Here is a 15,101-nt window from a genome sequence, read left to right as displayed (position 1 = left end):
GTAGCATGGCTCCTGCTACATTTCTTTCCACACAGACCATAGTCAGTGTTATAATTATTTTTTCAGGAAATGTTCGTCAGTTCAGTTGCTGCAGTTCTGAAAGATACAGATGTTTCCTTTATTGCTGTTACAGAAGTCTTCATGCTGCTGTGCTATCAGATTAAGGACCTTTGGATGAAAATCTTATTCCAAAGCCCCTGAGATAATTCATCTAGAGCCCACCACACTCTTTTAAGGAAGAAGCAAGAAACAGTATCATGAGACTAATGGAGGTTAAAGGCTTAGGGTAAATCTTCAGTGCATTGCTCTCACAGTTGCTTGTAAAGTTCCCAGGGGCAATTAAAAAGGTATCTCTATGTTCTCATAAATCCAATTTCATTTAAATTAGGTCTCTTATGCATCATACTCAAGAACTCTGCAAACAGTAATGTACTGGATTTTTAAATCATCCTTTTCCTGTGGGTTTTAGTACAAAATAGTTCTCTGAGCACGCAATCCATTATGTTTCCTTGCGTAGAAATTCATTACACTCTCATAGCAGCAGCCATCTCTGGGCACACATAACACTTTTAAAACAGTGTAGTTATATATACAGTATTTTTGGCGTGAGGTAGACAGCAGCATATGTCCCGTCAATGGACTGAAAAAAGTCCTGTTTTAATACTGTGGATCAAATTCTGGGCCTATGTCAAGATGCACTAATGGTCATGGAACCTGTTCACTTCTGTGTATGTGTTTCACTGGACTTATTCACCCTCACAACAGTTGGTCTTAGGGAATCAAAAGAGGGGTTTGTGGAAAAAGGGTACTCAGGAGTATTTTTACCCTAGTGGGTTAATCCCTCCTCTTAACCTATAGCTGTCAGCCTCAGAGTTTCCATAGGACTAACTAATCTCCACAGTGGTCACTTATATGGGGAGCAGTGGGGGCCATTTGGGGCTTGGGGCAAATAGATTAAAAAAATCTGTTAGGGGTGGTGATAGGTCCTGCAGCCAGTGCAGGGGACTGGACTTGATGACCGCTCAAGGTCCCTTCCAGCTCTATGAGATAGGTGTATCTCCATATAACAGTCCCTTGGAAGACACTACTTCCTTCCGTGCCAGCTGTGAACTCCCTGGCTGCCATATGTGGTTGAAGGCAGGTGAAGTCACAGATACCACTTCTAGGGAGAGGGAGTGGTTGAACCAACTTGGTGGGGTTCTTGGCCCTCCAGACTCCATGGTGGATTCCACAGCTACAGCTCTGGAGTGCTCTGTGATGCAGTAGCAAATGGCATGAAATTTAGCATTCAATTTGTAAAATAAAACGCCATGTTAACAAGTGTCCCTGCATCCTTGTTGTCACAACAAAGAGCCTAATTTCTTAAAATGTTTGCTAGAGGTTTATAAGAAGAAAATAATGGAAATAATACTTCCTTTCATATGTTGTTTAATTTTCCCATTGTGTGTTATTAAATATTGTGTGAGGTGGTAACCATGCTTATTGGACAAACAGATACAATATCACACCATTTGAAATACTGGCGTGTGACTCTCTTTTCATGTAGCTATATCTAAAAATGTGCTTTATGTGGTTTTAGTGCAGTAGGTGCCCAAACTTTTTCAGCCATGACCTCCACACATCGCCAGTAATGGAGTCTGGCCATGCTCCCCCACCCCATTACTGCACATTCAAGGCTTCCTCAGCATAGGTGCTGGGCTGAAGGCAGACCTGGAGATGGAGAGGGGCTGAGGCTAGAGGTTGAGCTGCCTGGGTGGGGTGAGAGGGAATGAGGGCAGCACTAGGCCTGGGGTGAAGCAGGGAACAGAGTAGAGCTGTGGCTGGGGGCAGATGAGGCTGGAGACCACTGTTCAATGACATACCTGAGTTCATGGTATGATCATACACTTGTCACCATTTTAAATGTCCTCATTTACAATGTGAAATAGAATTTATCCCAGCATAACAGGTGTTCTTGTTGCATAGGTGATAAAAACGTACAAAGCCGCAGTACAACAGACCTTGGATGTCCTCTTTCTTCCTGAAGGAAAAGAATTTCTGACAAGCACGGATGCAGTAAGCCGGGATTCAGCTGACCGCACCATCATTGCATGGGATTTCCACAGTGCTGCAAAAATCTCCAACCAGATATTTCATGTAGGGTTAACACTTATTATTTGAATGATGATTGAGTATGTTACATTGTGGACAACGTAGAAAGCTTTTGATTTTCTCTAAACTAATTTGAGTTATTGATCAATTTTGCTGCAAATAGGGATAAGTGCAGCTAATATTAAATCACAGTACTTCTGTATGATTTGAAATAAACTATTATAATGTTGCTGTGATGTGTAAAATTCTACTTAATAAAAAGTGAGAGCTATTTCTTTCTGTTTTAGGAACCCTTACTTACTCTCTGTAAGTATGAGTGAAGTCACCTAGAGAATTGTGAGTGTCCCTCTAGAAAAAGTGTTTCCATTATCTTCCCTGTTCACTGATGTTTGAGCTAGGTTTAGGCAGGTACACAGGCAGAAATGTTGCTTTGTCCTGCTAACTGTGTACCAAAGCATTTGCTATAGTATCACATTTCCCTCTTCTGTATTTGGGATGATCACAAGCGAAGGATTTTATTAATGAAATGTTTGAGCAATAGCACAGAATATGCCTGTAAAGACATAACAAAGGATAACAGCAGTGGAAAAATGGTGCTGGCAAAATACTTTAGCAAATACAGTATTACTTGCAACATATAGCAGTCCAATGCAGTTACGTGTTGAATTGTCAGGAAAGTCTGGCAGCTTCACAAGACACTGAGTTATTCCTTGCGTCTTTGAAATCCCAGCCTTACAGCTCATGCAAGTTAAAGAATGCATGAGTGCACTGATTCAGGTAGTTCTGCTTTTTCACTGGAAAGAAGTGTAGTGGCAGCAAGTTGTAGTGGCAGCAAGTTGTAGTGGAAGATGTAGTAGGACGCTTCTGTACCTTCCACACTTATGTCTTTGTTCAGTTGTGGAGCAGCACACATCCTGGGTATGCAGCATGACAGCACATTAGTCATTTGCTCTGGAAAAAAAGCGCTGCAGTGATAAACCAACTGCAGAGTAGTCATGTTTGATGTACAGAGCAGCTTGAACAAAACAGTTCTTTTGGAAATAGAGTATCAGTGAATGGGGCAGTGACTTCACTCTTTAATATGTCACCAACAAAATATTGATAGTGATTTTGGGAAATAAGTACTCTTAGTTTTCTAACATTAAATGTCTAACCTTTAAGATGGGAGTGCTTGGACTTTACCAATGTGCTAGACGGTGAATGAAAACTCATCATCTCACTACTCAGAAATGCACATGAAGTAACATAAAGTATCTGTTTTTAGTTTAGTTTGTTCTGTAAAATAGCTGAACTGTTTTTGGTGAAACTTCCACTAAAATTTTACTGGAAATTTTTTCACTCCTACATGTTTTCTGCCTATTCTATCTGGTTGTACTATCTTTTCCTAAGATTGGTTATGTTTTCTTCTGTTTCCTGCTTTGCTTTTTTTGTTTCCTTGCTGTAATAACACTTTCTTTAACTCAGGGCTTAGTTATGTGGCAGTTTAGCCAGGTTTAAATTTTTCGCATACCTGGTTGCAGTACAGTAACTGGTTGTGCAGATCCTGCTACAGTGCACAAAAAGTTCCATGGTGCAGAACCATAGAACTATTAGTGCATGGTAGGAGAATCCACATGGCCAGTTGGTACACAGTAGATTGACACCCTGGATTGTTATGCACTAATTCTCCATGTAAACAAGCCCTTAGTCTCTTTTTCTGGTGTTCCATCCACTTGGTAGCAATGCTTCATCATTTATCATTTGTAAATTCACCTTTAATTTTTTATTGATCGTTTTGTTGTCTCACCTTTGAAGGAGTGTAGCAAACCTTTTGCACAATGCAATAATTTCAGATGCTTTTACTGTGCATAAACTGTGATTTATATTGAAACATAAAGTTACATATTAGAATTACAGGTGAACTAAAAAGCAGATCCTCTACTTCAATCTCCCCAACCCTTGGAATTTCACAGCAGGAAGTCTGGATTTGAAAACCTACCCCTCTCACTTTGGGTTGATTCTGAAATTAGAGGAGACTGCTTTTCTCACCTTGGTTTGCATTTGGCCAAAACTGTGTGAGAGCAGCTGTTCTCCAAGTTACAATCATTCACAGTTCTAAACAAGGGCCTCAGGCTAAGTTTGGTCCAAAACTCACCTCTTTACTCTCCATCTCGTCCTACAGTTGAATGTTTTGTACGAGAAGTAGTCTTGTTGAAAATTGGCATCATCTCTGACTTCTGACCTTAATAGGCTGAGAAAGATCAGTTGTAATTAATGAACTATTTTCTTTATGATACAAATAGCAACAGAGAGGAATTTCATGCCATACTGTGGGTATGAAATCCTGCCCCATCTCTTTACCTGGAGGATATTCTCTGGCAGCAAAATTAGGAGGTCAGCCAGAGTGCAAGGAGTTAAACAGGGACTATGGAAGGGATGTGGAGGTTGAAGAGGACCTGCTGCTCCATGGGACCTTTAGTCTTTCCAGAAGCTGCTTGAGTGCTTTTGGACAGACACTGCCTTTGTAAAGAGGAGAAATGGAATATTTCTTCCCAATGCATTTGCCTGGCTCCTGCTCAGCCCAGCTGGTTAGGACAGATACCAGGTTTAATATTTGCCCCATATGAACTTTCAGGAGAGCGTGTTGAGAAGATTGGGCATGGGTGACTATGCAATTCTGTCCAGTTTCTAATTATTCAGATATGTTAGATCTACAAAACACTGCATGATCATTTTGAAAAAGACTGTATTTCAGGCAACAAAACTATAGGAATGTCAGTCTTCTCAACTATTTTTTAGGAGCGTTATACCTGCCCCAGTCTGACTCTGCACCCCAGAGAACTTGCATTTGTTGCTCAAACAAATGGAAACTACATGGCATTGTTTTCTACCCAACGACCATACAGAATCAACAAAAAGAAAAGATATGAAGGGCATAAGGTATTATTTATCATTGGAAGCTTGAAGTATTTAGGACTATAAGTATTAAAACATAATTTCTGTTCTCTTAACATGTCCGCTGTTTCTATTGATTTATTAACAAGGGTAGAGGTTAATTGACTTTCTTTTAGTCTCTGGTGTCCTGTAATGTAGTTAATTTAGAATGGTACAAATTATGAAGACAATGGAGATTAAAATGATGGAAGACTTTGTGAACTGTTAATAGCTACACCAATTATTAATTGATTAGTGCTAACAATTTAAAATCGTAATAAGTCTGTATGAATAAATTCCTGGGGAAATAATTAGATTGTAATGTGGAAAAGAGACATTATTAGTACATTACTGTGTTTTCAGGATGTTACATTTCCCTAAGTAGCATATTAATTTACCCTCTTAATCTTGACTCTTTACAGGTGGAAGGATTTGCAGTAGGCTGTGAATTTTCTCCCGATGGAGCACTTCTAGTGACAGGAAGTTCAGAAGGCAAAATATTTTTTTATAACTATCACACTGCTAGAATAATTCGCACTTTGTCTGCACATAACCAAGCTTGTGTGAGTGCAACTTTTCATCCAGTCCTACCATCACTTCTTGCAACGTGTGACTGGGCTGGAGATATCAAGATCTGGCAATAATAAAACAAGGTTCCCTTTCAGAGTGAATCCAGCTAGACCACATTGAAGACATGGGTGCTGGTGTTTCATAATAAATAAATTAGTGCATATAATTTAAATTTTCCTTGTGCTGATGAGTAGTATGTCATTTTGTATATTATATTCAAAGCTTCTAAGAGCAGGATTTTCAAAAGTTTATATAGCTGGTTTAAATTTGCACGTCAATGAGTGTTCGAGTGACCCTGAGTTTTTCTGAAAATATCATCTAAGCTGTAAGCTTAAATTTGTTTTTTATCATGTGATGCCTAGTGGGAGTAAAAAGCAGGCTTAATGGTAAGTATTAAATTATACCAGAGATTTTAAAAAATAACATTTTCACCTAATTGCAGGTCTCTGCACATCCAACTCCTGGATGCTCTTACTCAGATTAATGCCAAGGTGTTCAAGGAAATACAGTATTCTATATTTATAGCATCACTTTTCAACCCAAAAAATCTCTTTCCATGCAGTTTAGGAGCACAATGTGGGAGAAATCTTCTAAAATGCAAAAGAGAAGGATCTCCTTTTTTGCAGACCTCTGTTAATCCTTTAAGATGCATTTCATCAATTATATGGTGATAGTGGTTCTTGATCTACTTAAATTGTCATAACACCAGGGAAGCCAATAGCTCAGTAACAATTTAGACCAACTAAAGAGATGCCTGAAATATTTTTACATAGTCAAGAATGTGTGTAAAAGAGAGAGAAAATTCCTCATATGCATTTTATTTAAACCTTAACTGTGACCCACACAATATACTAAATTTTTAAGAATATGCATAGGTTATTTAGAATTTGCCTTTAAATTGTGATGATTATGTCGACAAAATATATTTCTTATATGTCAGAGTCAAGACTGCTACTGCTAGAATGTGAGATGAATTTCCACATACCAATATTGTGGTTAATTAATTTTAGTGAACTACAGTGTTACAGAATATTTATGAGAGAGGTAGCCATGTTAGTCTGTATCTTCAAAAACAAGAAGTCCTGTGGCATCTTGTAGACTAACAGAAATTTTGGAGCATAAGCTTTTGTGGTCAAAGACCTGCTTTGTCAGATGCAACTGGTGAAGTGGGTCTCTGCCCACGTAAGCTTGTGCTCCAAAATTTCTGTTAATCTATAAGGTGCCACAGAACTTCTTGTGGTTACAGAATATTTATGTCCATTTTAACTGAGTATTTCCAGATTTTTTAATTAGGCTTCTTATGACAGTGTTGTTGTCTGCAGATGTGTTATTCTGCTATCTGATGAGAGGAAGACCAGAATTTCAAATATATGGTGGTTAAAATTATAGGGTAGTTAGGCCACATAAACACAGTTTGCTGTTGATTAGAAAAAAAAAAAGGTAAAGGAGGTGGGAATGGAAACATCCTATCATTTTTTGCCTCTGATTTCTTAGCTGTTGTCATTGGTTAGTTCTCTGCCTATTAATAATCTTACAGTATTTGAGTTTATGAAGGAAAACTTTGTTTTACATACTGGTAGTACTGTAGCTACATATGTTATAGAATCATACAAATATAGGGCTTGAAGGGAGCTTGAGAGGTCACCTAGTCCAGCCTCCCCTTGCACTGAGGCAGGATCAGCTAAATCTATACTATTCCTGACAGGTGTTTGTCTAACCTGGTTTTAAACACCTCCTGTGATGAGGATTTTACAACTTCCTCCGAAGCCCATTCCGGTACTTAACTATCCTTATCGTTACTGAGAAAACTTTTCTTAGTATCCAACCTAAATCTTCCTTGCTGCAGATTAAACCCATTACTTCGGTGGATGTAGAGAGCAATTGATTAATCCCCTCTTGAGAATGACCTTTAACATATTTGAAAACTGTTATCAGGTCCTCCCTGTCTTCTTTTCCCAAGACTAAATATGCCCATTGGTTTTTAACCATTCCTCACAGGTTGGGATTTCTCAATCGTTTATCATTTTTATTGTTCTCTTCTGATCTCTCTCTGTTTGTGCAGGTCTTTAAAAAAAAAAGTGTGGTGGCCAAAACTGGAGAGAGATGTTGATGAATGTATGTACATATGGTATTTGTTTGTAACCTCACATTGGTCTGAAAAAGTAAATATAAAAATGATGTATATATATTTATACACTTAAATGATCTGGCACAAAGTAAGACTCCATGAATAGTGGAGCATATATTTACTAAGTGAAGCTAAATAAAATGAAAACTCAAGCACAGTCTTTGAATTGATGAATAGAGGCCTGCAGAGGTACAAAATTGTATGTCCAAACAGTTGATAGTTTTATACTGTATTTCAGTTCCGCCTTCAAGGTTTGTTTCAGCTATTAGTTCAGAGTCTCTCTTTATTCTAAAATAATGTGTTTCTTTTCCAGATTTATAGCATTTACTCTGTCAGTAAAGAATGAATATTCTGAGAATTTACAAATAAATCAGTTACTTTGAATTTCAGTTAATTTTAAAATAATTCCTTTGAGAAATTTAGCCTCTTTGTCAGTCTTGATCATAACAAGTAAAACATAATCTTAATAATGGTATAACATACTCAGACTTTTGTATTTCATCAAAATCTTGTGCATGTGCTGTATTCGAAAATAGATTGTGATTAAGCTAAACTATTAATTATTGTTATAGCTAATGGTTAAATCAAATAGGCTAAAATAGAATTCAATGCCTCAGGCAGCTCTTAAGTAATGCTATTGTAACGGCAAAAGTAATTCAACCAATCATCACTCTTTATAACTGATTTGCATACAGTGGCTTTATTAATTGTAATGCGCAAGGAGCATGAGGGACACTGGAGATGTGTCAGAAGTTCTGATTAGTAGATTAGTTGGCCGCCCTGTCACTAACCTTTAAAGGTTCCATTTATGCATCGATGCTTGAAGGTTGAATATTGTTCTGTTGCCTCAGCTCCCCTGCGCTCTATTGCAAGACTGAGAGGAGTGTGTAGAGAAAGGTGGCCTCAGTCATTGGGACCCATGGAATGGGCCCCTCTCACCTCTTTACGTAGTAGTGCTCTCAGGCACACAGCCCTCTAAACCAGTATATTAATGGCAAATTAAGGACCCAGTTCATTAGTGCACGAAGGTAGCATTGTGTCCTTCTGGTATACTGGTACATCTGCCCTCTAATGTTAAATAAATATAGTAGTTACTCAACGTTGATACAAATTACAAGAAATAATTAGAAACATTCCATAATACCATTCATTTTTGGGTTTCTTTTTTAAATATGAAATTTTTAATAATTTTTGAAAACCAAGAGAATTTTCAGACAAAATACTGCATTAATATCAAAGTTGAGAATACAAATTAGTAATCTAAGAATAAAATAATTACAGATATGTTATAATTTCAAAGTATCATAAAACCAGGAAGAAATAAGTTATGTATGGAATTCAGAAATAAGACAACCAGGCAATTTTAATTGTGTCCTGTTGGTACATGATGAGGAGAAAAATTGGGATAATGGTCATTAAAATCTGGGACCAGAAATAAAAATGCTTTAAATTTACATTTTAATCTGGGACCTGAAATAAAAATGCTTTAAATTTACATGGTGCAACTCAGATTGCTTCAGTAACTTATATGTGGATTTTCATGTCTTAACATTATTTCTTTGAATTGTGATCTTAATACTAAATCTCCTGTGTTTGTGTTGCTTGTTTGTGGGATAACTACATCACCCTTATAGGCTACGTCTACACGTGCACGCTACATCGAAATAGCTTATTTCGATGTAGCAACATTGAAATAGTCTGTTTCAATGAATAACATCTACACGTCCTCCAGGGCTGGCAACGTCGACGTTCAACTTCGACGTTGGGCAGCACCACATCGAAATAGGCGCTGCGAGGGAACGTCTACACGCCAAAGTAGCACACATCGAAATAAGGGTGCCAGGAACAGCTGCAGACAGGGTCACAGGGCGGACTCAACAGCAAGCCGCTCCCTTAAAGGGCCCCTCCCAGACACAGTTGCACTAAACAACACAAGATCCACAGAGCCGACAACTGGTTGCAGACCCTGTGCATGCAGCATGGATCCCCAGCTGCAGCAGCAGCAGCCAGAAGCCCTGGGCTAAGGGCTGCTGCACACGGTGACCATAGAGCCCCGCAGGGGCTGGAGAGAGAGCATCTCTCAACCCCTCAGCTGATGGCTGCCATGGCGGACCCCGCTATTTTGATGTTGTGGGACGCGGATCGTCTACACGTGCCCTACTTCGACGTTCAACTTCGAAGTAGAGCGCTATTCCCATCCCCTCATGGGGTTAGTGACTTCGACGTCTCGCCGTCTAACGTCAATTTCAACTTCGAAATAGCGCCCAACACGAGTAGCCGTGACGGGCGCTATTTTGAAGTTGGCGCTGCTACTTCGAAGTACCGTGCACGTGTAGACGCGGCCATAGTGTTTTTTACAACTGGGTTACTGATTAAAGCTCTCCACTGTAGCTCCACCTTAGCATAGCTTTTTGCTTTAGAATAAGCATTGTGAATTTGGTTTGCATCTGCCAGATTAGCATAGGGAAGTATTTTAAATAATGCTTGATCACTCTGGACACTAAATTGTCTGCCTTTGTGAAAATACTGATGTGAAATACATAATGCATGTATAACAATAATTCTTTTTCACATGTAGCATTGGTTTATTCTTCTGATTTAATCCTTCTTGACACAAGTGTAACAGTTCATTACCATCTTTATGCTCAGTTGTAACATTCCAGTGAATGGCAGATTTGAGTCAAGTAATCACAAAAACTGGAACATGGTGTTTAAGCAAGCAAAATTAATACTTCTTGTTTACAGTTCAGAACCAAACTGAGGGTCGAACTCCCTCAAAATGTTTATAGAGTGTTTGAAATCTGGATCCACATGTTGTGGGCTAAAATCTCTAGTTTTAATTTGCTTGCCAAATTAGTTGCAAACTGATCCAAGTGGCTTGAATTTGAGCAGACCAAACGACATGTAGTAGCAAGCAATTATTCAGAGTTCTTTGTTTCATACTCCTTTTCAGTGCAAGCCATTTCACAGTGGCCTAGATTTTTAATTTCTTTGGGAATTTTATCAATATGCCACCAGATCACAGAGAAGGTTGAACCAGCCCTAGCTGTGACTAATTCACTGTCTCCCAGCTGAGGTTTGGGGGTAGGATGTCAAAGGCCTAGTTTAAAAAGTGGAAGTTAAATCCAAGTAAGTAGAATAGAGAGGAGCACAGTCTCTGGTAAATGACGCATAAAAATATAATTAGGAAGGTCAAAAAAGAATTTGAAGAACAACTCACTGAAAATTCAAGGATAAAGCAGTTGTGGAGAAACGAAATAAGAATGTAGGAATGGCCATTCTGGGTCAGACCAAATGTCCATCTAGCCCAGCATCCTGTCTTCCAGCAATGGCCAATGCCAGATGCCCCAGAAGGAGTGAAGAGAAAAGCTAATCACTGAGCGATCCCTCTACTGTCACCCATTAGCAGCCTCTGATAAACAGAGGCTAGGGACACCATTCCAACCCATCCTAGCTATAAATCTTGTTTGCTTTTTTGATTGCTGCAGCACACTGAGTGAATGTTTTTTCCCCATTATGTATTACTTTGCATTTGCCAAAATTAAGATTAATTTGCCATTTTGTTGCCCAGTCACCTAGTTTTGTGAGATCCTTTTGAAGCTCTTTAAAGTCTGCTTTGTTCTTAACTATACTGAGCAGTTTAGTATCATCAGCAAATTCATCCGTGGGGTGCGGCCTTTGTCCCTAGCAAGCTGATAGAAAGCTAGCACCATGGACAGGTCAGTTGCTGGCCAGGACCTGGAGCAACAAACTCCTGGCTGATGGCTGGGACTTAGCAGCTGAGTGCTCTGAGGAAAGAGCAAAGCAGATGTTGTAACAGTGGGAAAGTGGTTCAAGGGTTGTAGCGGTAGTGAGAGGAACTAGAGACACAGCAGGAGACTATATCCGAAGGGTCTCTGGCCTGGGACCTGAAGTTGTGGGTGAGCCCACATCCTCCCTACACATCCCAGGGAAGTGCCATGATTACTGGACTGAGACTTTGGCCCCTGGAAGGGATGGTGATGTAGCGGAAGGGCAGGCTGCAGGCAGATGCAGAGATGGAGTGACAGTGCACAAACTGTGGACAGAGGGCATTGGCCCCAAGCTAATCCCCAGAGTCTTGCAGTGAGTGATGTGACCCATATCAACCCCCTTCCCTAATAGGAAATTTAGTTGTGCTTTCTCTTTGAGATTGGAGAATGAGACAACCTAGCTCCTTAAGGGCAGCTGTCAACATGTTCAATCAGTTTGGACCAGGATCAAAAATGGTACTCTGTGAAAGTTTTTTCTCTGCAAAATATTTTGTCAGGAAAGAAACACTGAGGAATTTCATCCATAAACTGAAAAAAATGTTTGGTTTGGCAGCTTTGGATTTTCCAGTGAAAACTAATTTTTGGCAGTTCCCACAAAAAGTTTGGTTTAATCAAAACCCTGATTTTCAAGCATAAGAGCAGTCACGCTGCATTAGACCACTGGTCCTCCTAGTCCAGAATCTTGTTTCTTGACAGTGGCTGGTGCCAGATGCTTCAGAGGGAATGGGTGGAACAGAGCTCTTTATAAAGTGTCATCCAATCACTTAGGGACACTCAATGTGTGGGTGCCTCCTTGTGCATCCTCCATGGGGGACCCTGAACCATTCTCCTTGTATATATCTATTTTTTTTACCCATTATACTTTTAGACTTCACAACAGCTCTTGGCAATGATTTCCACAGGTTATCTGTGGAACCATCCCTATTCCACAGCACTGCAGTGTCCTAGGTCTCTGCTAATAAAAGGATAACTACCCTGGGTAGTTCTTAAGCCAGAGGTGTACTTCATAGAAAACTCCAGCTATGCGATGAAATTTAAATATTCACATTGCATAATAATTTGTGAGAGGAAAATTGTGAAACTAATTTCACTAAACAAAGTGAAAAGATATCAATGGACTCTTAAACATTTTTAAATAGTCTTCTAGGGGGACATCATTTTGATATATGTTTCTGAAACTGATAGCTCTGTTATTTCATGATTAGACATTAATGTCTCCCTAACTGTATTTCAAGCTTCTTCAGTCATTTTCTTTTGAGCAACTACTCTTTTGTCAGCAACAGAAATCTGTGATGATAAAGTAATAGAGCTTTAAATAATCTTATTGATGGATTTTTCTTATAATCAGACAAGGCTTGACTTAACCTCCAGCAAAGTTAACAGGAGATATATATATAGCCCAGTCTGAACTGCAGTGCAGTCTCCTTCCAAGCAGTCTTTGTTGCATTGCATGACCTCCTCGAGATCAGCCCATCGGCCTCTACCATATCCACTTTTGAGCATCTTCTCTGTCATGCACTTCTGCTGTAAAACCTGTGACTGTGTTTAAAAGTCCCTGTTAATTTTTGTTTCTTGTTTCTCTTCCTCCAATCTGTACTTGTCTGCCTGTCTTTAGAGTTCCTCAGGGCAGTGACAGCGACTTCTTGAATGTCTGGAAAGCACCTAGCACCTTATGGACACTTCCACAAACAGTTATATCTGGAAGGACTCTATCTGATTTCAGTCTAATGTATTTGGTTTATGGTGTATGTGTTAAAATATGTAGTAATGGTATCTTAATCTGGACAGGTAATTACATATAGGGAACATCTACAACTAAGGTCTGTCAGATCAAACATGCGCATACCCCTAAGTTTTTCAGAGCAGTACTCACTAAGGCCTTGATCCTCTGCATCAAGCCCTTACTCCAGAAGATGACTAACCAGTTAAATAATAACACTTACCCAGTTCACTGTTTTAACATAGGTCCTGTCCCCTGGCCCCGCTGTGGCTGTGGGATCCCACTGTAGGCTCTGCCATGCTGCTCTGGTTTGGCATGGCTGGCTGCCAATGGAATTAATTGGCAAGGACTGGTTAACTGGGTAATCAATATATATAGTGGTAAGCCTCATGCTTTATGGGTACACTTGCTGATTAATCAGTTATCCCTGTTTCCTTCCCTATCCTTAAGTGTAGCATAAGTGTCATGAAAGAGTCAGCATGGTTGGGGGCAAAAATTCAGCTTCATGTGGAATTAATGAGGGAAAACAATCTTTGGAGGCTACATTTTGAGGCCATGCACCTCAAATTCAACACAAGAAATCCCTGCTATGGACTGCTCATGCAGCCCTATCTATATCTATAGCTATAGCTATATCTATCTAAAAACTGACTCAGCCAATGGTGCAGTCTGATAAAAGACCATTTGAGAGGAGTAGTTCCCATCTGTCTAGGAACCACGCCCTTCTCTGACTCACCTGTTTGTACTTCTGAATTGATTTTTTATTATGTGGGTGTGCATAAGTTAATTATTAAATCATGTTCTGATTCTTGTAATGTCTTAAAACTGAATAGGAGAAAATACATTACTAATAATTGAACTGTAATAGCTATTCGCATAACTGAGCTGCGTGCATATACACCATTAAAAGTGAATACTAGCAAGACTGTAAGATGTTTATCTCTCTTTTTCTTTTTAGGCATGCTGTGAAATTTACATTTTCTAAATAAGTTTTAGTATGACTAGTAATTCAGAATAGATTGCCATAAGCTATTCTCCTGTATGCTGATAAGGATCCAAATGGCTAGTTCATTTACTACTTAACCTGTCTTCTTTCCTAATTTGTTAAAATTCCTAAGTGTAAAGCTAATGGACCTGGTGCATCTGGCAATACTACATAGTTAAAAAGAGCAGATCGTGCTGAGTACTGTTTAAAAGAGGTCTCAAAGCCCTAGAATGGGAAGAGGCATAAATTGTGTTGACAGTATATACACTATGATACATCACTTCTGCTTGCACATACAGCCAAGCTGATGTGCAGAAAGCTGGGAGAATCAGCTTTGCATATTGGAGCTGCTGTGTGTTAGAAAATGCTGGTGAATATCGAAACAATAAAATTCAAAAGGAGGCACATAATCCCAGTTCAACCAGCAGAGGGCGACGTGGTAAGGAAATGGTAAACTGAGGCAATAGCAAGAGCTCAGTTTGCTGTTTGAAGCTACTGGATGGGCTTACTGTCTCACACCATTATAAATTAGGAGAGAGTGTGCTGAAAGCAGTGGAGGTGCATCATGCACCATTTCTGGCTTTGTCACGTTCCTCTACCCTCTTGTACTGTTTGTTATCCATACGGCATGTGCTATAGAAATTATGAGTGAGATTAATGCGTCCAGCTACTGACAAGGATGTCAGAGTCTAAATGTGGAACACATTGTTATAAATTCAATACCATCTTAGCCATAGTACCAAAGAGATAAGAAAGGCCATTTTCTGGCAATGAATTTGTTGGTGTTTGGCTGAGGCCTAAAGCCCAGGCAAGAGCTAGCATCTGCTCTGCCAGTGCCACGTCATGCTTAAAAGGCTAACCATTTTTGTAGTAGTGACTAGAGAACCCTGTGAGAGGAGTGGA

General features: G+C 39.4%; 1 protein-coding gene across 4 annotated transcripts in view; it reads left to right on the top strand.

Moving 5' to 3' along the window:
• Positions 1–15,101, top strand: part of WDR25 (WD repeat domain 25) — a 144,366-nt gene that overhangs the window by 111,238 nt on the left and 18,027 nt on the right. For 3 of the 4 annotated variants that reach the window (XM_074996509.1, XM_074996508.1, XM_074996507.1), the window contains 3 exons: positions 1,966–2,136; positions 4,870–5,010; positions 5,427–6,688. In XM_074996509.1, the coding sequence (XP_074852610.1) occupies positions 1,966–2,136; positions 4,870–5,010; positions 5,427–5,648 (534 nt within the window). In that variant the 3' untranslated portion in view covers positions 5,649–6,688. Of the gene's footprint in view, positions 1–1,965; positions 2,137–4,869; positions 5,011–5,426; positions 6,689–15,101 lie in introns of those variants that run through there. The other variant, XM_074996510.1, reaches the window with a different exon arrangement.

This window comes from Carettochelys insculpta, chromosome 6, assembly GCF_033958435.1.
Source record: "Carettochelys insculpta isolate YL-2023 chromosome 6, ASM3395843v1, whole genome shotgun sequence".
Lineage (NCBI taxonomy): Eukaryota > Metazoa > Chordata > Testudines > Carettochelyidae > Carettochelys > Carettochelys insculpta.
The sequence above is the reverse complement of the archived record's forward strand: the minus strand, read 5'-3'. Positions and strand labels throughout refer to the sequence as shown.